The sequence below is a fragment of the Muscardinus avellanarius genome, assembly GCF_963383645.1.
Source record: "Muscardinus avellanarius genome assembly, chromosome: 15".
Taxonomy (NCBI): domain Eukaryota; kingdom Metazoa; phylum Chordata; class Mammalia; order Rodentia; family Gliridae; genus Muscardinus; species Muscardinus avellanarius.
The window spans coordinates 26,800,787-26,825,958 of record NC_137801.1 but is presented as its reverse complement, the minus strand read 5'-3'; the positions used below and the strand labels follow the sequence as shown (position 1 = coordinate 26,825,958).

The window sequence follows — 25,172 nt, the reverse complement described above, 5'->3', positions numbered from 1 at the left end:
ACACGCAGCTGTTTAAACAGCTGGGTGAAAGTGCTCTGGGAGATAAGAACTTGTGGGAAGGTCCTATTATCACCTCACCACACCCACTTGGCAGAAGCAGCCAAGGAGCTAAGTGTGAAGTGTTCACAGCCCATAGAGATGAGGTTTTGATTAGAAAACCCCTAGCTTTTCCTCTTTTACCTCCTTATGGGTTTTCTTCAATCTTAAACATTCATATATGTGAGATTATTAAACATCACAGGTCTTTGTCATTTAAAAGCAGATACCGATAACTCTCTTTTGTGAGACAATCTCATGATTAAGACGGTATAGGGCAGCCTCCTGTGTACTCTGAGGCAGCACAGGAGTGACAAACAGGACCAAAAGGAGACAACTCTGGACAACTTGGTCTGTGACATCTCCAGTTTCTATCAGAACCCAAAGGAAAGCAAACTGAGAATAAAAAATTTCCCACATTTTGGAGTTCTATTTCAGTCTTCCACTTAATTCCTGAAATTCTTGTCCTTTTTAGCTTTCTATCCATTTTCTGTTGGGGTTCATAGCCTGGTACTTGTCTGATAAAGAGTTCATCTTCCTTCTTCCCCCACCCCCCGCCCATGTGTGGTATTGGGAATTGAACCCAGGGGCTTTCTATCTCTGAGCCACCCCTCCCCCCAGCCCCATTTTATTTTGAAACAGGGTCTAAGTGGCTGAAGGCCTTGCTAAATTGCAGAGGATGGCCTCTACCCTGGGAAGCTCCTGTCTCAGCCTCCCAAGACCTGTGATTGCAGGTGTGTACCACCATGCCTTGCTCCATCCATCCCTTCAACTAGCCACCTACTTATCCAGCGCCCATTTGCTCACGATCCCCTCAATGGCTTCCATAAAGGATTTAAATGCATACCTCATTTTACTGGGCTTTCTTGCAAGTATTTTCTCTTATGTAAGAGAAACTGTTCTGAGGTATACAAAAACTGTGTGTGTGTGTGTGTGTGTGTGTGTGTGTGTGTGTGTTTTACTAGGGATTAAAGTCAGGATAATTCTATCTCAGAGCTACATCCTCCCATACCCTCTTTTATTTATTTATTTATTTATTTATTTATTTATTTATTTATTTTTGTTTTGAAACGAGGACTCATTAGGTGACTGGAAATCTTACTAAGTCTTACTTGAACCTGTGACCTTCCCGTCTCAGCCTCCCAAGTACTAAGATTACAGGTGTGTGCCACCATGCCTGGCTTATAAACATTTTTTTTAAAGACTAGTATTTTAAGAGAAAATGAGAAGCAGGTGGTTCAGAGATCATTTAACACTGGTGAGTACTCATAAGTAAAATTCATCCATGAAAGAATTTTTAAAAGATTTTTTAAATGTTGAGAGTACATCGTATTTATGGATTCTGAAATATTAAATTTCCAAAGGCAGTTAAAACTCACCAAAAAACCAGGAGTAGAAATTATTCCATCTTATAATAAGAACATGAAAAAAAAAAGAAGGGTAAAAAGGGTCAAGTGATTTATGCATGGGACCCAAAATTCAGCAGGCCATGCCAGGGACCTAAGAATTCCTCACTATGACTTCTGTACTAAGGTTATTAAGCTCAGCTGCTGCCTTCAGTATCTGTTTCCATAAGCATTACTAAGAATGCATTTTACTTTGGCATTTTTTGTAATATGGCACCATTTATAGCGATCTTCACCCATAATAACCTTATTAAGCAGCATCGTTGAGGGCGGCGGTGTTCGGGAGGAGGAGGAGGCAGCGGCCTGGTTGCTCGTGGTTAATGCCGAGTTGCAACTTGGGTTCTGTCACTTTTTTCTTTCATTTTCTTGATATAGAAGTTAAACCAAATTCTTACTGTATCTCTCTAGCACAAACACACAATCTCAAGAAGTGTAAAAGGTTCCATCACCAAATCACTCTTTTATCACTTTGGACAATAAAGCAGCCAATCTAATAATTCCACATTTTAGTACATAATTTTTTTCTCTGTTTAGACTAAAGTTTTCCAGAGACTGATTCAATTCATGTTAGGCTGGGGAAAAAAAATAAACCTTATGTTAAAAAGAAAACTAACTTATTTGTTTCTTGTGCTGAAATATCTCATTATAATATGAATACTGAAAATAGCTATAACTAATTAAAGAAATAAGGATCTTTTAATTTAATGTACTTTAGAAAGTGCAAACATTTGGGAATATCACAGAAACAAGAATGTGAGCCATAACATTTTAGCCATAACATTTTTTATTTTAAAAATCAATATTTGTGTTTCAGATGCACAGGTATATGAAAGGTTCCAGAGGATGAAAGCACATTTTCCAGGAAATGCTCCCAGGACAGTCAGTACTGATTTCGAAACTGGTTGCTCAGGTCCTGGAGCTTTGTTACTAACGCATCCATAGCTGCTATTTCATCTGTTAACTCCCTGGAAATTTCTCCTTTTGCCACATCTGTAAAAAGTTGCTACAACACAAAGAAACAAGTATTACCATGAAAACAATGTCAGTTTCTTTCAAATACAACAGATACAGAGTTCAACACCCTTTGCATACTAATACATTATAGTGACAATGGTGGTATTCCTTACAATCCTGAAAAAGTACAAGCTATAATAATTAAACCATGAATCAAAACAGAAGCTCTGCTCTTCAAAGCCATCCCCTTAAATATTGCTTATTCATTTCAGTGTTCTACAATTTTAATTTTTGTACTGGGGATTGAACCCAGGGGCAGTCTACCTTTGAGCTACATCCCTAACCCTTTTTTATTTCTTTCTTTATTTTTTAAACAGAGTCTCTCTCACTAAGTTGCAGAGCACCTCACTAAGTTGCTGAGGCTGGGCACATACCTGAGATCCTTCTGTTTCGGTCTCCCAAGTACTAGAATTACAAACATGCACTGCCACGCCCATCTATACAATGGCTTTTTAATTCATCCAAACAAAAACTATGTATTGTGTATGCAAAAAAGTATATTTTACATCCAAAGTCATATAAATCATAACCCTTAATGATACTTATCTGAAATTAACTTTCATGTTGGCCTCAGAGACCACAAAGATTATAAAAGTTTGGTTAAAAAAAAACCAACAAAGCTGGGCGTCGGGGTGCACACTTGTAATCCCAGCATTCAGGAGGCTGAGATAGGAGGATCAAGGTTCATGGACAGCCTCAACTACTTAGTGAGGCCCTTTGCAACTCAGTGAGACCCTGTTTCAAAATAAAGAATAAAAACATACAGCAGGGGGTATAACTAGGAGGTAGAATGCCCTGGGGTGCGTACCAATACCCAAAAAAAAAAAAACCACAAATAAAGAAATAGAAGAAATAAAAATAAAAATGTGCACTCCTCCTGAAAAGGGAATTACTTTGGGTTTATTTATTGCAACATACTTCTAAAATGCTACCATAGCTAAAAACCTTTTGGAATGCCTCTGTAGGAGTTTCCTGCTGAGCCAATATATGCACCCAAAAAGCTGCTTCAGGATTTTATACGGTGTGTGTGTGTGTGTGTGTGTGTGTGTGTGTGTGTGTGTGTGCACGTGCATGCACATACACACACACGTGTCTCTGTGTGTGTTTTAATCAGAAATTTATTTAGCTTGCCATATATATTTTTTAATCAGACTTAACTAGATAGTTTGTGCAGCTTTTCATAAGATGACATAGGAACTGCTACGGTGTGATCAATTGAGAAACCACCCTTTAGGAAAATAACTTGGACTCACAAGGTATATTTTTTAAGCAAGAATTACAGTACTTGAAGATCACAATGAGTCTGCATGGCTTCTCTCTGAGGTAAGGAGGAAGCGGAGAGAACTGAGACTTAGAAAGAAAGAAACAATTTGCTGAGCCTAAGAGGTGAGATCTGCTCTGCCTCTGGGTTTCCGTCTCCAGGCTCCCTGGCCTCCAACCAAGAGCCCTCGTGCCACTGTTGGCAGAAGCCTGCACAGTGACAGGGTGCCAAAGGCAGAGGTCATCGATCCTGGAGAGCACGGGCTGACCTACACGCTAGATGAGTCTATGTAAGTTTCTTAGAACTCTCAGGTGGTGTCTGTATTAGTAAAACATTTCTTTAACATGCAGAAAAAAAAAAAAAAGGCCACAGATTCATGCATATCAAGCCTACTGCAAACTATTTAACACAGTTAGCTTGACTCACTTTCACTTTTAAAGTATTCTTCAAAGCGGGGTTGGTTTTGTTTGTTTGTTTGTTTGTTTGTTTTGGTGGTACTGGGGATGGAACCCTTCTACCTCTGGGCTACACTCCCAGACCTATTTTATATTTTTATTTGGAAACAGGGTCTCTTAAGCCAGCAAAGCTGGCTTCAAACCTGTGCAATCCTCCTGTCTCTGCCTCCCAAATGCGGGGATTACAAGCGTGCGCCACCACGCCCAGCTCAAAGCGGGGGTTTTGAAATGCAATTCAATCACGCTGGTTCAAAGTCAGCCTCGCTGGCTTAAGAGACCCTGTTTCCAAATAAAAATATAAAAAATAGGTCTGGGAGTGTAGCCCTGAGGTAGAAGGGTTTCCAGGAACCCCAGTACCACAAAAAAAAAAAAAGAAAAAAAAAGAAATGCAATTCAGTTTAGCATTATGATCAGTTAAGCATATGATCTACTATAAAACTATGGACTCTCAAATACCATATGGGAAAAGATGCTTTGAAGAAGGCATTAGGGGGCAGTGTTTTCTCTTTGGGGGATGATCTAGTTGGGATATGAGAACAAATTCTAAATGCAGATGACGTTCTGAGACCGCACTTCGAATATTCAGGAATCTATATGAAAGCTATACAGTATCTATATAGACAATTTTTTTAAGTCAAGCGGGTACAAATTTGTGTAAAAGTAGTAACTGATGAGAAAAGGCTTTGCAGAGAGAGAGGAGAACTGAAGGAGTGCATCCTGCAGAGATAAACAATTAAGGATGGGCTGTCACTATCTATCCGAAAGCAGGAAACAGCTCCAAATCTGGGAAGCAAGTCACAGAGTAAGCTTGCTGCTTGGACTTGCTTTGAGGAGCCCTTTCTCTTCCCTTCCTTCCTTCCTTCTCTTCTTTCTCTTCCTTCTACCGGGGATTGAACCCAGGGGATTCTACCTCCGAGCTACACCTCCAGTGGCATGTTACTTTTATTTTGACATAGGCACTCACTGCTTGATGACCGTTTCACTACTTACTGAGGCTTCCTCAAACCTGTGACCCTCCTACTTCAGCCTCCCAAGTACTGGGGTTGCAAGTGTGAGCCACCACACCCGGCTAGCTTTGTGCGGATTTCTGAGATACACAATTCTGAAGTTGTGCTCCCAAGCTGGGAGGAAATACAGTTCAGTTGAATAGGACAGGAAAAGTCAGTTAATTATTTACAGAAGCAAAAATAATGCCTTAATCTGAAAGATCAAACATCTAACAAAGAGGCCAACTCTGGAAACTGTTTACAGAATAAGAAAGCCTCCAGAAGTGACTTCCATGTGTCACAGTCTTTCTCTCGTATGGAAATCAGAATTGCTTTGCAACCCAAGATTTAATGGTGAAAGAATATAAAGATTAGAAAAGACAGTACTAAAACCGTGCTACAAGTTATCTATTGTTAAATTTTGCTTCCAGACATATAATCTAAAACTAACTGCATATTAGAACCAGAAAATCTTACAGACTTCCAGGGCTCCACCCAGACCTCAATCCATTACTGTCACAAGAAGAGCCTAAAAATCCAGTCCTCTCCAGAGTTCCCTGAATGCTCCTGAGGTGTGCCCACCCCAGCGCGGGTCCACAGGGTGGCACTTGTGAGCTACTGGTATATTTTAGGTATCAAACCAGCCATCTAACTTAACATTTCTTTTTATCAGATCCATTTATCAGCCAGGCGTGATGGCGCACGCTTGTAATCCCCGCGCTTGGGAGGCTGAGACAGTAGGATCGCACAGATTCGAAGCCAGCCTCAGCTACTTAGTGAGGCTCTCAGCAACTTAGTGAGACCCTGTTTCCAAACAAAATACAAAAAATAGGTCTGGGAGTATTGGGTTCCACCCCCAGTACTACCCCCCCCACAAAAAAATAAATAAATAAATCCATTTGGCGCTTAATTGTTTTATATCCATCAATTTTTACTTAAAAAAATGAGCTGGGCGTGCTTGGGAGGCAGAGACAGGAGGATTGCCCGGGTTCAAAGCCAGCCGCGTGCGCTGGCTTAGGAAACCCTGTTTCCAAATAAAAAAATGTAAAAATAGGTCTGGGAGTGTAGCCCAGAGGTAGAAGGGCTTACAGGAACCCCAGTACCACCAAAAAAAAAAAAAAAAAGACTTATTTATTTGTTTATTTTGATGCTGGGGATGGAACCCAGGGGCATTCTACCTCTGAGCTACACCCTCAGCCCTATTTTTTATTCTTTATTTTGAAACAGGTTCTGAGTTGCAAAGGGCCTCATTAAGTAACTGAGGTTGTCCTCGAACTGCGATCCTCCTGTCTCAGCCTCCCAAATGCTGGGATTATAAGCAAGCACCACCACACCCAAATAAAAATGCCTTAGTTAAAGGAAACATTTTATCACTACTGTAAATGAAAAACAAGCAATAGTATTCAAGAAAATGTAGGACTGATGTGCCAGTAATGCTACTTCTAATTTGCACTGAAATAAACATATAATAAAATGAAGAGTTTGTCCTAGTGCCACTGGTGGCAAGTATGTGACACTTTGGGAAAAGTGACAATAAATAGGAGAACATTGCTTAAATTAGAGAAAGGCTAGATTATAAACACTAGATTCAAAGACACCTAAGTTACAGGCACAGTGCTCTGGCCATGGAATCAATAACATTCTCATCAACACAAACACCTAAACTTAGCCTGATGTAGAAGACCCAGGAGCGGTAAGCTGAGACTGACGACCCATTACTCTGTGGCAGCTCAATTAACCACGCGTTGCTCCCACTCACCTTCGCTTTAGATAACAAGCCCCGTAAGCTGAGTCGAACTGAAGAGAGCACTTGGACGGCTTCTTGGGGATTGGACTTGTTTTCACTGCACTTTATAGCCACTGCAAGAGAATTATGGGGAAAGTATCTATTAAGAACTGGTAAAATAGCTTACAAGTACAAAAACAAGTTACTTCATTTGAATTTTGCAGTGACAAACTTTAAAAATATTTCTACCTGAAAGGAAATTTTGAAAAAGAGTAATAATTACGTGCACTTCCCGAACTCTTCCCTTTATCCATTCTATTTTCTCCCCCCAGCACTGGGTCTTGAACCAAGGGCCTCGCACATGCTAGGCAAATGCTGTCCTCCCAGCCCTTTTGTAAAGGGGGTTTACTGCTCAGAAGAACTTTCTGTGAAGTTACAAATCGCCAGGAAGAGACCCCCAACTCATGAACACACACACATGTGCACACGGGTGTACAGACTAATGAAATTTAGGCAAGGAGACAAAAATCTTAATGAAGACAAGGTACTCACCGAGGACAAAAACAAACGTAACATATCTGAGTGTGGTTTTCCACAGAGCCAAGTCCCCAGGGGCAACTCAGAATTGCTAATAATTTAGCCCCAGAAAGTGACATGACGGATATGTAGAGCTCAGCGCTCGCTGTGTGTTCACAATCAGAGTTTACAGCACCCTTGTGGAAGGACTGACACCAACAATCTATGTGTCTTCATTTAAGGGACCTGACCACAACCAGGTCCTTGGGTTCCTGAGCCAAGCTTGACAAAGGCAAGAAGGGCAGGAAAATGAAGTGCCACAGCCTGGACAACTCTGTCCCCAGCACCCCGGAGAAGCCGTCTTCCTAAAACGTGAATTTAGGAAGGGAGCGCATTGCTCGCTGGTAGAAGTCCTGGCCATTAACACTGTCTAAGAACCAATAAAGAGCTCGGTACAAACATTATGCCTGGTATTTCTCTACTGATCTGTTCTTACTTTTGTTCTCTGAAATTATGTCACTAAATTCAAACAGACCAATAACAATACCCTATTTTATTTTTTTGCAATACCAGGGGCATTCTACTTCCAAGCTATACCCCCAGCCCTATTTTTTATATTTTATTTTGAAACAGGGTCTCACTAATTACAAGTAACTTAATTGCATTAAAATACTTGGATTGCAAGCATTTACCACCATACCTGGCTACCAGACCCTATTTTATTTTAAAACTACACCAAAGCCAGGCTTGGTGCTGTGCATTTATAATAATCCCAGTATTTGGGAGGCTGAGACAGGAAGATCACAGGTCTGTGTCCAGCTTCAAAAACTTAGTGAGACCTTAAGCAACACAATGAGACCCTGTTTCAAAATAAAAAAAAAAAATAAAATAAAATAGGGCCAGGGGTATAACCTATTGGTTAATCTCATTTTCAGAGGGCACAGCTGGCCCAGAGGTACTGAGGATTCTGATGTCTGTTTCTTTTAATAGAAGAAAGTTGTAATTACCATAGTGAAGCTCTTTGGGCTGTTTAATACCCAGTAGTTTATATCAGAAATAGCTGTCATTCTTTTTTAATCCTATATTTTCATTATGGGAAAGGAATAGAAAAAAGACAAACACATACTCTTATTAATTCCCTCCTCAGTCCCATTTCCAAAAGGCATTAGAGATAGAGATATAGATATAGAAAAATAACCCACTATTTTAAATCAGAAAACCCAAGAGCTGTGCCTCAGCCCTGCAAAGACTGTAGTTAAAAGGCATAATTTCTTTTTTTTTTTTTTTTTTGGTGGTGGTACTGGGGGTGGAACCCAGGGGCTTTCTCCCTCTGGGCTGTACTCCCAGACCTATTTCATATTTTATTTGGAAACAGGGTCTCACTAAGATGCTGAGAGCCTCACTAAGTAGCTGAGGCTGGCTTCAAACCTGTGTGATCCTCCTGTCTCAACCTCCCAAGCACAGGGATTACAAGTGTGCACCACCACGCCCGGCAAAAGGAATAAATTTATCCCTAGCACAAAAGAAGAAGAAAGGAAGGAAGGAAGGGAAAGGAGAAAGGAAGGAGAAGTTAAAAAAAGAAAAGCAAGTAAGTAGACATCACCATTAAACTATTACTTTATAAGTTCCATGATGGCAAAGAACAAAGGAGCCTTTGCCCAGCCTTTCCCTGGTGGGCAATGAACCACTGAATATCCTTCAGAGAATGCAAATGGGCACACAGTGATAGCAGAGTCACAGAGATTCTCAAGGAAAGCTTGCTGAAGCACATGGCAACTCTTACCAATAGCAACCCAACAGGGAGCAAAGACCTTGAAAATGTTGTATTTCCTTTACAAACTGGGTAAGGTAAAGGAATATTGTTGGGAGGAAGAAAAAATTAATAATAGAAACCCAACTCATTCTTTGAGCACTGGTATGCAAATGCAATAGAAAGAAGATTAAGATTTATCCTTATAAATCTAAAGTATCATTAGAAACTAAAGCTAAGCATCCATTCAAATATGCTTAAAATGTAGAAGCACCAACACATAGTCCACTAAAGACCAAGGAAAATTTAAAAGAATAGATACTTGTTTTTCTCCAAGTGTTTCCCTGATGGAAAAATGGTGCCAGTAATACTTTAAAGCCAACTTTAAACTAAAAATGAAGATATTTTTCCTGGAGTAGTTCTTTAACTTGCATATTTAGGTTGACAGATTTAATAGCAGCACTTGGTGATTACAGAAAATATCTTGGCTTTGACCTTTACAGAGCCAGCAGCTCAGAGAAATGTTTAGACTTGGCAATTTGAAGTAGATAAGATAAATTCCTCAAAGTAAATCCAACCCTGCTAATTATGTACATAATACACCTAGTGTGGGTTTCCCCAAACATAATACTATACCCACAAGGGCCAAAGGGAAAAGACTAAACCCGCTCTGAGCCCACCCACATAAGGCCAGCAGAGTCCCATGCATGAATTCTAGCCACTCCTGAAACATCCTTCCACAGATCTGCTAGCAGTGACCTCAAACTTTCCCATGGAATTGCAGCTGTAGAGAGTCCAGCACTTTACCTTATCTGTCCGTGGCTAGGTGGCCCAGGAAATTGGTATTTATATCTTTTTGGTCAAAGATATCAAAGGCCGTAAGTAGAATTGTTAACTACCAAGCCCATTTCTAAACTATGTGAATGTTCTGTGACTTCTTTATCCTTATCATATAGCCTAGATCCTCCACTTCACAAGAGCACAGGAGGGTGAGATTTAACATTCAAGCCATGAGTAAAATATTGCTAAGCGTTTAAATGCTTTAATTATTCTTCCTAACAACCATAGGTAGGCATAGTCTCTGTTTTACCTACAACTAAAATACAGTTCAGTAATAGCAGAGTGGTCTCCCAGATTTTGAAGCTCCACCTTTTCATTGTTCCTTGGTGGCTCCCTATTGGTTGTCACTATACTGACAGGAAGAAGTTAGGCAGAAAAGTAGGAGGAGGCTTTAGGATAGGTTCACATCCTTGTGGTGAAGTTCTTAACACTGGGGTTTATTTCACTGAATGCATTCCCAGGGTATCACACACCCATATTCAAATATAAATCTGAATATGCATTACTAAATTTAACGAGTGTTTTTCATTAATGAAAATAATTAAAAGTGACCCTTATCTGGGCTTTATTTACCAAGTGGGCAAGCAATTTTATATGTAAGGTTAATCCCCCTTCAAATTATACTCTCTACAGTCCCCAAAGATAAGGTTTAAATTATATTTTGTATTTCTTTTTTTTTGTATATTATTAGGTACATAAGGGATCTACATATTTTTATGAATATTTTTATTCATAAAGGAAAACTATGATTCAAGTAAAAGTTAATAGATTTCCTTAATACTACATGACCAATGGAGACTGTATGGAGTGAAGGTTATTTATAATTGTAAAGATATTTCACATCTCTAAAAATGTTTACAATTTCCATCACTAATTCAAGCAGTATTTAGTGTTTAAATCTCTATCCTGTTTCTTCTTATTACTCCAAAGTACCTACTACACAGTTATTGGTCTACGTTCTATTTCTAAATTAAAAACAACAATTTCAATATAATAAAGTAACCTAAGCTTATTTGTAATGGATCTTTACTTTTGACTAACACTGTTGTTTTTTTTTATATCAGAAAAAAATACGTTACAATATGCCATGGATATCAAATACCATGTGCAAGTCCTAAGGCTTTCTGAACGACTTCCTTGAATGATGTAATATCCTTCTCCCAACAACTGGACTGTGTGTCACACTTGTATGCCTTCGAGAGATACTGGAATGCCTGGGGAAAGAGAAAGAACAACATTCAGACCAATAATCAGAATTCACATTTCAAACTCCGTTTCTTGGAAGTCATATGGAACTAATTCCAGCTTAAAGAACCAGCATCTGTGTTATACAGCAGTCTCCATCTCTATCTTTCTCATCAAAGAAGGGGGAAGAATTTTCCCCCAGTATCTAATGTTAATCATAAGAAATCAATGGATATAACTAGATTCCTGCATTTCTGGTTCCCTGCAACCCAAAATTATAAAAGCCAGGCTTGAAAAATCTGTAGAAAATATGCATATTTCCTCAGCATTTGTAATCATTAGTTTAAGAGACTCATTTGGAGAATGAGGCATGAACTTGGTGAAAACTGTGGAATTTCTTTCTTTTTTTTTTTTTTTTTTTGTGGTACTGGGGTTCCTGGAAGCCCTTCTACCTCCGGGCTACACTCCCAGACCTTTTTTTTTACATTTTTATTTGGAAACAGGGTCTCCTAAGCCAGCGCGCACGGCTGACTTCGAACCTGCGCGATCCTCCTGTCTCTGCCTCCCTAGCGCGGGGATTACAAGCGTGCGCCACCATGCCCGGCTCCTATTTTATGTTTTTGAAACAGGGTCTCTTACGCCAGCCCGGCTGGCTTCGAACCTGCGCGATCCTCCCGTCTCTGCCTCCCAAGTGCAGGGATTACAAGCATGCACCACCACGCCCGGCAAACCTGTGGAATTTCTGGTAGATGTGTAATCTCATGTAAATTCAATGCACACTTATACTCTTCCTTGCAAACTCAAAGGAGAAGTCATAGGTGAAAAAACGCAGAGTACCCTTAGTTCCGTATTTGCAAGAGAGTTCATAATTCAAGAAGGAACAGAAGGACAGAAAGTAGGAGTGTGTGCATGCACTTGATATGTGCTCACTGACAAGCACTGGCAGGAGCCAGCTGTGTGGACCGAGGGTGGGAAGGACAGCTGTGAATCCCACAGATGAGCTGTACCGTGGCTAATTCCAAGCCCACGCAAGGAGTATACTTGATTTGTTGTGGATGTTTTAAAAAGAAACACAAAACACTTATTCCGACCTTGGAAACTCTGGGAGCTCCTTCAGGTCCAAAGATAAGAGGCTAGAGGCACAATGGAGTGTGACTGGTGTTCTACTGCCCCTGTGAGAAAGGCAAGGCAAGCTCTGCGGAACGGTGTATGTTTAGGCTTTAAAGGTTCTTTTCCAATCCCCTATCTCATCCCTTTTCCTCGTTCTGTTCCTAAGCCCGTCTACCTCGGTCTTTAGCAATAAGCCTGCTAAAGGGGGTGCGGAGGAAAGAACAAGAGCCAGCTGTTAGCTGCAGATCCAGTAGAGGTAGTGGGTTAGAGACCCTTTTGCAGGAAACAGAAAGTTACTGCACCAGAAAATTTTACAAAATGTAAAAGATGAATGTTATAAGTCAACCTTCCCACAATTCAAAGTGCTTATGCTAAAGGCTCTAAATCAAAACTGAATTTGAGCATATTAATGTTATTGTTAAGATCACTAAACTCTTCCTCCATCCATCAAAAAAGCAGATGTACTGCAGAACACATGTTGAACAGAGGCGCCGGCCAGGAGGAACAGGGGGAGGGCTTACCTTCTCGTTCTCCTCGGGCTTTTCGCTCTGTCCGTTCCCATACACTTGGGCGTACAGCCGCCAGACTTCCCCGTCGTTGGTGACTTTTGAAGTTATTCTGCCAAGTAACTCCTGCAGCTTTCCTTTGAGGCCAGTGGCAACATCTCCACTTCGATCAGTCATCCCATCAACTACTGCCCTGACCAGAATTTTAAGGACCTTAAAAAAATATACAGAAGAAACTGGTGAACTAGAAACTGCCAAACAGGAACAAAACAAAAGTGTTGGGAGAGGTGAGGCATGCCTATAATCTCAGCATTTGGGAGGCTGAGACAGTAGGGTCACAGGTTTGAGGCCAGTCCTGGAGAGTTAGCAAGATCTCAGCAACTTAGTGAGACCTTGTTTCAAAATAAAGAATAAAAAGGGGCTGAGAGTAAGAGTGTAGCTCAGAAGTAGGATGCCCCTGTGTTCAATCCCCAGCACCAAATAACAACAGAACAAAAACAGAAGCAAGGCTATCATCATCCACCACCGAGGACAACAATCATAAATAATCTCATGAGGCCTGTTAGGGTATCACCATCACACTTTTCAAGAATAAAATCAACCAGGTGTAAACTGGCATTTGAGAGGCTGAGACATGAGGACTGCGGTTCACGGATAGCTCAGCTACCTAGTAAGGTCCTTTGCCAATGCAGTGAGATCCTGTTTCAAAATAAAGAATAAAAAATATGGCTGGGGACGAATGCCCCTGAGTTCCACTCCAGTACCACACATGCAAAATAAAATAAGTCAAGCCAGTGTCTAGAATCACATGCTGACAACCTCCCTGGATGTCTCTTCTCAGGCTCTTTGGAGGGCCTTCTTCCACTGAGCCAGAGCTCACCTCTTCTCACCTGGAGCACACTCTGCAGATCTGGTGCGCACCCTCAGTTCCACATATATCACCAATTCCACTCTGATCCTGGCTGTGCAGTCGCAGCCAGGTTCTGCTTCTTCTTCTTCTTTTTCTTTTGGGGTGGTGGTGGTGGTACTGGGGTTCCTGGAAGCCCTTCTACCTCCGGGCTACACTCCCAGACCTATTTTTATAGTTTTATTTGAAAACAGGGTCTCTTAAACCAGCGCACATGGCTGGCTTCGAACATGCGATCCTCCTGTCTCTGCCTCCCAAGCGTGGGGATTACAAGCGTGCACCACCACGCCGGCTACAGCCAGGTTCTTCTCCAGAGCCCCAAGGCAGTTGCCTCAGCACCTCCCGGGCAGTCCAACCCACACCTCACATTCCCAGAGCCAATTAACCGCCTGGCCTCCTCTCTACCGTTTCTTCCACATCTAATTTGACTCATTTCTTCAGAGCCCAAATCCCACCTCTAACCTTAGTTTAGGCCTCATTAACTTCCACCCAGACTGCTGGGACGACATTCTTAGACAAAGACCCTAGTTCTTCATCACTGGGAGATAAATTCCCAACGCATGTGCAGTAGACACATAGGTACTCAGAATGAGGTAGGATAGAAAAAAATTAAATATTAGGTAGAAAGGAGATGACTTGGGAAAGAAAGAAAAAACCTAGACATTTTTAAATTTAAAAACTTCATAATCTTTAACTTCACCTTATAGACTTAATAGGCTATACTTTTTAATCATAATGACCCATCTTAGCTGGGCATGGTGCCTAACAATTGTAATCCCTGATACCTGCTGAAATTCTTTTCCAGCATGGAAGCCTCAGACACCAAGGTCCTGAGGTGAGTTCTCATTCCCAAACCCAGCAAGTCCTCAGGCCTCGCCATGGAATGATCATGTTTTCTGTGACAAGAACACATCTCTTCTCCTTCCCACTACCCAGGTCAGCTCACCACTTGCCAGCTTCTTGGCTAGTCTGTTCTCAGTCTTGACACATTCTATTCCGATGCTTTGCGGCTTATGGCTACGTTAAGTTGAATCCCACAGCAGGTTAGTGGTTATGACAAGACACACCTATCTACATTAGGCTGTGGATCTTAGGCCAGTTCTCTGGAGGCAGAGAAAGTGCATCCTTAAACTTTCACTCGTCGATAGGGATGGCGATGCCACCTGGATCCACCCAAGAGCCAACTTGAGCAAAGTGCTATAAGGCCTTGCTTCTCAGTGCGGACTGAACTGCCACACTGGTGTCACCTGGCGGCCTGTCAGACATGTAGCCTCCTCGACAGCCCCATCCTGGTGGAGATGCTACATTGCTAAGATCGCAGGTGATGCTGATGTAGACGGCCTGCAGACCACACTTTGAGGAGCAAAGTCCTAGCAGACAAGCACTCAACTCAATTCTCACACTGAACTTCAGGGAGAGGCCCACACTTCATCATCATATCTCCAGTGCCTAACAAGATGGCCCAGTAAACGCTTGCTTGTTTAGCGCTGAGTTTACACTTGTACCTGAAAGAAATACAGAATGGGACGCACCTATTTCAGAAAGCAACCAGAGCCATGCTTTGCTGCTTCCTCAGAGAGCACCAGGACACACATGTGGGATCAGAGAGCACCGGGACATACGTGTGGGATCAGACAGCACCAGGACACACATGTGCATGAGATCAGAGAGCACGAGGACACATGTGTGTGGCTGAGAGAGCACCAGGACAGACATGTACATGAGATGCGGCCAAGGAACTGAGCCTCTTCCCCAGCAAACATACAGCTTCTAGGAATGTAAGCTCTGACTCAGGGTCCTATATCCTCAGTAATAACAGTGGACAGGAGAATATTTAATTGTGCTTTTTTCTTTTCTTTTCTTTTTTGCAGGTCTGGAGATGGAACTCAGGGGCATTTGACCTCTGAGCTACACCCCCTACCCTATTTTTTTTTTTTTTTTTTTTTTTTTTGTGGTACTGGGGATGGAACCCTTCTACCTCCGGGCTGCACTCCCAGACTTAATCAATTTGTATTTTTTATTTGGAAACAGGGTCTCTTAAGCCTGCGAGGCTGGCTTTGAACCTGTGCAATCCTCCTGTCTCCGCCTCCCAAGCGTGAGGATTACAAGTGTGCGCCACCACGCCCGGCCCCTACCCTATTTTTTATTGTTTATTTTGAAACAGGGTCTCACTGAGTTGCAGAGGGCCTCACTAAGTAGCTGAGGCTGTCTATGAACTGCACTCCTCAGGTCTCAGCTTCCCGAATGCTGGGATTACAAGCATGTGCCACCACTTCCAGCTTCACTTTTTTTTTTTCTTATTTGAACGATAACTATCAGTGCCTGTAAATTCACGTCACAGTTCTATATGTGTAGGGTTCTTGTTTTGGTTTTGGTACTAAGAATTAACCCAGGGGCATTCTACCTTCAGGCTATACCCTCACACCCTCAGCCCCACCCCTTTTTGAAACATGGTCTTGCTAAGTTACTGACCATGGGGCTGGTCCTCCTGTCTCAGTCTCATAAGTACTAGATCATAGGCATGTGCCACCACACCTGGTTTACAGGTATAATTTTAAGTTTAAAATTAATGAAATTCATACTGCAAGCCCATTTATGGTTTTAAATCTGAAAGTACCAATGCAGAAGAACAGTATGAAAGTGCACTGCTAGTTTCAAGTGGTCATTCTGTAAGCATCTTAAAGATCAACATGTTCTGAACGGGATGATTGAAATAGCCACTACTGTGTACAAATGAAGCACACTAAACGACTTTGCTGTTTCTAATTCACTTCGGTGATACAGAACTTTTGTTTCATTCTCTACCCTAAGTCTATTTCTCACCTCTGCCACACACCATCCTTGGAGAGCGCAGAAGTGGAGAATGGCTTTGGGAACCTAACACCGACTCCTGACGAGAGTCAGAAGCATCTCACAGGGAAGGGTGGCCAGGCATGAGTACAGGAGACATTCAGCTACTCAGCAAGCCGAGGCAGAAGAGGATCGCAAGTTTGAGACCAGCAGGGGCAACTAACTAGTGAAAGCCTATCTCAAAAAGGGTAGAAATGTAGCTCAGTGGTAAAGCACTAGTATCATACACACCCAAAAAGAAAAAGAAAAGAAAAGAAAGGGAGGTGAGGCGACTCTCAACTCTAACATAAATGTTAGAAAATCTCCACAGGGCAAAAAGTTTAACTGTCCTCTTCCCTAAACACTCTTCTTAACGTCCTTAGCCAAGTCTCATCAAAATGTTGGCCGAATGCACAAAGTGTTAGCACTTTGAATCCTGGAGGTCCTCATAGCAGGAAGGAATAGGATTGCCACAGGTCCTGTTACAAAAACTTCCAGGAGGGCTCCGGGCCAGTAATGAAACAATTTCCCACCTCCCCTGCTTGGCTCTCAGCTCTGCTTGGAACTCTCTAAGCTGCTCTGTTTCCTGGTCTGATAACCCTAACCCTTCACTTCCCAACCACAGTTATCATACAGAGATAGGTAGTTTTGCATTTTCCTTTTTGCTTCTTCAGCAAAAAAAAAAAAAAAAAAAAAAAAAATCCACCTTGGAGTGGAAGGGCCTTTAGGTCAAACAAGCCAGACTTCAGACTTCAAGTCTTGGCTTTGGCTTTACTATTTGTTAGCTATAATATGGCAAAAGCCTTATTAGTTTACCTTGTGAATTCTCAGATCTCTCAGAAGTAAAATGGAGATAATGCCTATGTTCCAAGATATATATAATATATATCTGTTCCCTCCCCTCTTTTCTTTCTTTCCAATAATACTTAGCCATCATTTATATATTATATATTATATAGTTTAATACAGCTAGCCAGCTGGGCATAGTGGTGTATACTGATAATTTCAATACATGGGAAGCTAAACAGGAGAATCATAGGTTCAAGGCCAGCCTAAGCAACTTAGTGAAACCCTGTTTCAAAATAAAAAATAAAATATGACTGGAGGTGTAGCTCAGAGGTAGAATGACCCTGGGTTCAGTTCCCAGTATCAACCTCCAACCCCCCCCAGTAAAAACCCAAAACCAAATATGGTTGGCAACCTGCCTCATTGCACTTGTGTGTGTGTGTGGGAACTGAGGGTTGAACCCAGGGCCTTTCTATCTCTGAGCTAAACTCCCAGCCCTTTTTATTTTAAAACAGGGTCTCACTAAGTTGCAAAGGGCCTTGCTAAGTTGTTGAGACTGGCAGTGAACCTGGGACCCTCTTGTCTTACCCTCCCAAGTACTGAGATCACAAGCGTGTACCACCATGCCCAGCTCCCATTGCATATTAATAACACTGTCTCTGGGAGGCTGAAATGGGAACCACAGGTTCCAGCAACTTAGCAAGGTCCTCAGCAACTTAATGAGGCCCTGTTTTAAAATAAAAAATAAAATAGGACTAAGGTGTAAATCAGAAGTAGACTATCCCTAGGTTTAATTCCTAATGCGTGCGCGCGCGCGCACACACACACACACACACACACACACACACACACACACACACAGGAGGAGGAGGAGGAGGATAATCCAGTCTCCTATCACCAAAGAAAATACCAAAAAGAAATTACACTGTTTCTTGTCCCCAAACAAAGTACCAAATAGAAATCCACAAAAAGACTAGGTGTGGTACTACATGCCTATAATCCGAGTACTTGGGAGGCTAAGACTGGAGGATCACAGGTTTGAGGACAGCCTGAGCAACCTAGAAAGACCTTATTTCAAAATAAAAAATAGAAAAGGATTAGGGAGGTAGAATACTTCTGGGCTCAAACCCCAGTACTACAAATGAAAAAAAAAAAAACATCATTATCAATTAGGGAGGTGCAAATCAAAACTACACTGAGATTCCATCTAACCCCAATCGGAATGGCAATCATCAAGAAGTCAAAAAAGAATACATTTTGGCCAGGATGTGGGGAAATGGGAACTCTTCTACACTGTTGGTGGGATTGCAGATTAGTTCAGTCCCTAGGAGATCAATGTGAAGATTCTTCAGAAAACTGGGAATGAGTCCACCATATGATCTGGCTATACTACTCCTGGGTATATTTCCAAAGGAATTGAAATTAGAATATTTTAGTGATACATGCATATCTATGGGTTGTTTTTTTTTTGGTGTGTGTGTGTGTGTGTGTGTGTGTGTGTGTGTGTGTGTGTGTGTGTTTGGAGATGAAACCCAGAGGCATTTGACCTCCAAGCTACATCCCCTGCCCTATTTTTTATTCTTTATTTTGAAACAGGGTCTCAGCCAGGCGTGGTGGTGCACGCTTGTAATCCCTGCGCTTGGGAGGCAGAGACAGGAGGATGACGCAGGTTCAAAGCCAGCTGCTCTGGCTTAAGAGACTCTGTTTCCAAACAAAAATATAAAATAGGTCTGGGAGTGTAGCCCGGAGGTAGAAGGGCTTCCAGGAACCCCAGTACCACCAAAATAAATAAATAAATAAATGAAACAGGGTCTCACTAAATTGCAGAGGGCTTCACTAAGTAGCTGAGGCTGTCCATGATCCTCCGGGTCTCAGCCTCCTGAATGCTGGGATTACAAGTGTGCGCCACCATGCCCGGCTCATATCCATGCTCATAGAAGCACAAATTCACGAGCCAAATATGGAACAAACCTAAGTGTCCATCAACAGATTGATGGATTACAAAATTATGGGATATACACACAATGGAATTCTACTCAGCAATAATTAAAGAACAAAATTATGTCATTTGCAGGAAAATGGAAGGACCTGGAGAACATTAATGTTAAGTGAGATTAGCCAGCCACAGAATGTTAAGGGGCTTATCTAGAGAGTAACTGGGATACAAGAGGGACTCCAGATAATGGAGGATAAGTCTCAGTGGAGAATGAGGATCACTGAAGGAATTACTACCGTCGGTTTTGTGTACATATGTGAAAATACCAATGTCAATTTCAGTACTCTGTATGGGGAAAGGGGAAGGGATAGGGAATGGGAGGGGCAACTAAGTACTGTGTGCATGTATGTCACTGTCAACATGATTTAATTATGATGTGACCATAATGCACCAATAAAAGCATATTAAAAAAGAAATCCATAAAAAGTAACACCACTGATACATAAGAATACATATTGTGTACTTCTATTTACATGATATCCAAGAAAAATCCACACTAGACTGGTGGTATTAATTAGAAAGTAGCTGCCTAATAGGGGGAAGGGGTCATGGGTCAATGGACAAAAAAGGACTAGAGAAGTTTTGGTGGTAATGAAAATGAAGATGGTAGTTAAATAAGAACACAGCAAAGGAAACAGTCAAGAGCATGAAGAGAGAGAGCCTACAGAATGGGATAAAATCTTTGCCTGCTTCTCCCGACCGAACATTAATATTCACAATAATATTTAAAAACTCAACACCAAAAAACTCCTCAAAGAATTGACCGATAAATTACCAAATGAACTAAACAGACATTTCTCAAGAAAAGAAATACAAACCGGACATGGTGGCGCATGCTTGTAATCCCAGCATTCGGGAGGCTGAGACAGGAGGATTGCAGTTCATGGACAGCCTCAGCTACTTAGTGAAGTCCTCTGTAGCTTAGTGAGACCCTGTTTCAAAATAAAGAATAAAAAAATAGGGCAGGGGGTGTATCTCGGAGGTTGAATGCCCTTGGATTCCATCCCCAGACCTAGAAAGAAAGAAAGAAAGAAAGAAAGAAAGAAAGAAAGAAAGAAAGAAAGAAAGAAAGGAGAGAGGGAGGGAGGGAGGGAAGGAAGAAAAAGTAAGAAAGAAATAGAAATGGCCCCCAAAAAATTCTTCTTTTTTTTCTTTCAGTACTGGGGATGGAACCCAGGGGCATTCTACCTCCAAGCTACACCCCTGGTCCTATTTTTTATTCTTTTTATTTTTTGAAACAGGGTCTCACTGAGTTACGAAGGGCCTCACTAAGTAGCTAAGGCTGTCCGCAAACCACAATCCTCTGGTCTCCACCTCCTGAATGCTGGGATCACAATCGTGTGCCACCACACTCGGCCAAAATATATTTTTTAAAAATTGAATCTCTTTAGCAATCAGGAACATGTAAGTCAAAACTACACTGAAAATTCATCTCACTTCAGTTAGAAAAGCAATCATCAAGAATACAAATAATGACAAATGCTGTCAAGGATCTGGGGGTAAAAAAACACTTATACATTGTTTGGTGAGACTGTAAACTAGAACACCACTACGGCAATCAGCATGGAGGTTCCTCAAAAGACTAGAAATGGAACCACCATAGGACCTAGCTATGATCCTTGAATTCAGCCAAAGGGATTTAAGTCAGCATACTATAGTGATACATGTACATCTGTGTTTATAAGAGTGCAATTCACAAATCCAAGTTATGGAACCAACCTAGGTGTTCATCAGCAAATGGATAAAGATGATGTGATATATGTTTTACTCAGCCATAAAAAACAAAATTGTGTTATTTGCAGAAAAACAGATAGAACTGGAGAACGTCATGTCAAGTGAAATAAGCCAGTCTCAGAAAGTCGCAGATCATATCTTTTTTTCTCATATGTGGAAGCTAGAGAGAAAAAAAAGAAAACAAAATGATCTCATAAAAAACAGAAGGGAGGCTAGTAAAGTTGAGGGACAGAATAAGGGGGAGGAAAGAGGTAGAAAAAGAGGCAGTACTGGGAAATGAAATTAACCAAATTATGTGCAGGTACAGATACATCACAACAAATACTGCATATATATACTTAAAACTCACCAATAAAAATTTTAAAAAGAATATGCAATAGTCAAACCACATAAAGCTAATATTTTAAGTCTGTGTTTCATTATGTATAAGTCACACCTCAGTTTTTCAAAAAAATTTGTTAGAAATACTCCACATACACATTAATTTGATTGAAAATGTGCTCTTTAAAATTTTATATGCTTTTATTGGTGTATTACAGTTTCACAGAATGTAAATCACGTTGACAATGACATACATGCACACAGCACTTGGTGGGCCCTCTGCCTCCCCATCTCCTCCTTCCCAATACAGAGTACTGAGACTGACACTGGTGTTTTCACATATGTACATGTAGTTGATGGTACTAATTCCACTAATGAGCCTTACTTTTCCCCCTTCCCTTCCTTTAGACCACCTCCCTGGCTCCCCTGAAGGAGAAATGTGCTTTCTAACACAAATCTTCCCACAGACTTGAGGCATGACATAAAAAAAAATTAGAAATGCTTATATGATGTCTATCTTTAGTTCCTACTAGAAATATTACTGATCAAGTTATATAAGCTCTATGGGTTTCTCACTAATCATCTATAATCTGAGGAATATTCAGTATCCACCTCAAATACTGTATGACCTCTAAAAGATAATCCATGAGAAGTAGCAGGAACATGGTAAACTCCCAATCTGTTAATTTCCATATGTAAAAAGCAAACAAGGTGTCAATAATATAATTCTTATTTTTCCAAAATGATTACCAATTTATCAAGAAGAAAAGGAAAAAAAACTAACAAATCAGTATCAGAATTTACCCTGAGGTTAAGAAGCACAGATATACACAGGATTTGTTTACAAGGACATTCACAGCACTATTTTTAACAGGAGAGATCTGAAAGCTGAACAAGGAAGGACTAATTGTGCATGAACATTGGAAATCAGTTTTATGACAATTAAAAATATGCATAATCTTGCCGGCGTGGTGGTGCATGCTTGTAATCCCTTCACTTGGGAGGCTGAGACAGGAGGATCACACGGGTTTGAAGCCAGCCTCAGCTACTTAGTGAGGCTCTCGGCATCTTAGTGAGACTCTGCTTCCAAATAAAATATAAAATAGGTCTGGGAGTATAGCCTGGAGGTAGAAGGCCTCTAGGTTCCACCCCGGTACCACAAAAAAAAAAAAGCATAATCTAGACAAGAATATAAAACAGTACCACTATAGAAAAACATTCATGAGTTTTACCAGTCTATACTTTAGTCAAAATTAGAAGATAAAGCATTGTATTTACTCATTTCCTTATTACAAACACCAGAGAAAAGAAAAACAGATTAATTTATAGCTAATTTAATCCGTGTCTGCATTCAAATGAGTATGAATTTACATATTACTATAGATTCACAATAAAAAGCATTAATAAAGAAGAAGAAAGAGGAGCCCCGTTGTGGTGCATGCTTGTAATCCCAGCACTGGGGAGGCTGAGACAGGAGGATCGTGACTTGCGGACAGCCTCAGCTGCTACTTAGTGAGGCCCTTTGCAACTCAGTGAGACCCTATTTCAAAATAAAGAATAAAAAATAGGATTGGGGGCATCGCTCAGAGGTAGAATGCCCTGGTTCCACCCCTAGTACCACAAAAAAAAAAGAAAGAAAGAAAGAAAGAAAGAAAGAAAGAAAGAAAGAAAGAAAGAAAGAAAGAAAGGAAGAAAGAGAACAGATGAAAAAAATTAAAATAGAATGGGGTCGGGTCATGTCAAACATGAATATCAGAGATTTTTTTGAAAGACAACTGCTGCCAAACATGTAGAATCAAATTAGGTACATTTTTTCCCAAGACAAAAATATTCCAGGGAATCTACCAATTGTCATGAGCATGTTGACAGAGTATGCAATGGAGCTGGACATGTAGCCATCACTAGCTATGACTGTCACCCATCTATCACTATCTGACTTTCTAGCAATGACAACCTAACCACTATGGAGTGATTCCACTGTAGAGTGTTCTGCCCACACCTGCTGGAGACTGACAGTGCCGTCAAAATTCAATGGCATGGAGGCACAGGCCTGTAATCCTAGTACTTGGGAGGCTGAGACAGGAGGATCCCAGGTTGAAAGCCAGCCTCAGCAATTTGTAAGGCCTTCTGCAACTTAGAGCTTAGGGCTAGAGGTGTAGCTTGGAGAAGAAATGCCCTTGGGTTCAACCCCCAGCACCAAAAAACCAACACACACACACACACACACACACACACACACACACACACACACACACTCCATGGCACTGATAACTGGAATACTGACAGGGATGACACTGGATATACAGAAAAATGACTTTGCTACGGTGGCTGCTTCTCTGAACATACCTGAAGTTTCTCTTAAAAATGCTAAGAATGACATTTGACCTGAGCAAGTCACTGGTGGTGTTCTCAGTAACATTTCCCTCATAAATCCAAATGTGAATGTTACAATAACAGCTATGACATCTGACACATTTATGGCATGCCATGCTTCTCAAAGTGCTTAGTTTATGTGCAGTACTTCCCAGAGGAGGAACCGTTCTTGGTCTCCTGTGCATGAAGTGGAGCTGCAGGAGGGAAGTCTCAAGACCCCAAAGCCCGCCTTTGATTGTTTAAAAAATACTTAAGCTTTATAGAAACTAATTTGAAACTCATCAAAATATTCATGCTCACATCAAATAAATAAAAAATCATGATCAGATGAAATTATACTATTGTACAAAATTATTACAGATTATACTATTGTACAAAAGGAAGTTTGCTTTATATTCTAAAACAAAGAAACAAAAAAATAATTAGAGGAAAAAAATTGAAATATTAACTGGCCATGAATTTAAACTAAATCCTAATAATTATATCTCCAGAACACCTAAGTGTTCACTTAAGTTAACACACAAGATAAATGCTGTGTTATAAAAGGTATAGGATTAGAAAAATGTTCAATGGAAATCAGAACATATTTAGCTATGGTTGAAAATCCCCTGACTAGAAGTGTGAAGCTATGAACATGACACTAAAATGCATTTCAAAATCCATTTAAAATAAAAGATAAACAAAAACATCTCAATTCATGCTTGGAGAAGTGTTTTTTGTTGTGTTGTTGTTGTTAACTTTTCTGAAAAATACTCAAATATATCTCCATATATTTTGGGTTTTTTTTCTTAGAGAAGGCTCCTAAAAGATTTCTAAGCAAATATTATTATACAATGAATTTTATTTGGTATACAACATACCAAATCAATAAATGAAAGTTTTATCTTTAAGATCAACTAAAAACAGTCAGGCTAGTTTTTGTCAGAATTATCTTTACTGGTATCTACCACTGTGACTACTAACGAAATTATTCTAAATAATCTTCTTGCTGGGTATCGTGGCACAAACCTATAATCCCAGTACTTTGGAGACTGTGACAGAAGGATCACAGGTTCCAAGCCAGCTCGTGGTAATTTGAGAGAAACTCTATTACAAAATAAAACATGGTTAGGGGTGTGGCTCAGAGGTATTATGCTCCTAGGCAGAAATCCTCAGAACCCTCCCCCAAAAAGTTGCTTCTCCTCATACTCTTAAACATTTACAAATACTCAAATAGTAGTATCATTTTAGCATTAGCAAGAATTTTTTGTTCTAGGAGAGAATGAAATTCCTAGCTGGGGTTGGGGTAAGAAAAGGAAATTTAAGTAAAATTCTCTAATACCTTTTCAATTGTAAGAGATGGGAATGATCCAGGCTGAACCCATTTTATTCTAAATCACTGTCTTCAGTAAAGCCTTTGTTTTCTTGCCTTTGTTTGAGACACGTATGCCTCTCA

General features: G+C 40.7%; 1 protein-coding gene across 1 annotated transcript in view; it reads right to left on the bottom strand.

The window, feature by feature from the left end:
• Nucleotides 1-2,322: 2,322 nt before the first annotated feature.
• Nucleotides 2,323-25,172, bottom strand: part of TTC27 (tetratricopeptide repeat domain 27) — a gene marked incomplete at both ends in the record, with an annotated part of 169,881 nt that continues 147,031 nt past the window's right edge. The window contains 4 exons of the mRNA XM_080712024.1: nt 2,323-2,445; nt 6,918-7,018; nt 11,093-11,204; nt 12,807-13,004. Coding sequence (XP_080568150.1) covers nt 2,323-2,445; nt 6,918-7,018; nt 11,093-11,204; nt 12,807-13,004 — 534 coding nt within the window. The remainder of the gene's footprint in view (nt 2,446-6,917; nt 7,019-11,092; nt 11,205-12,806; nt 13,005-25,172) is intronic.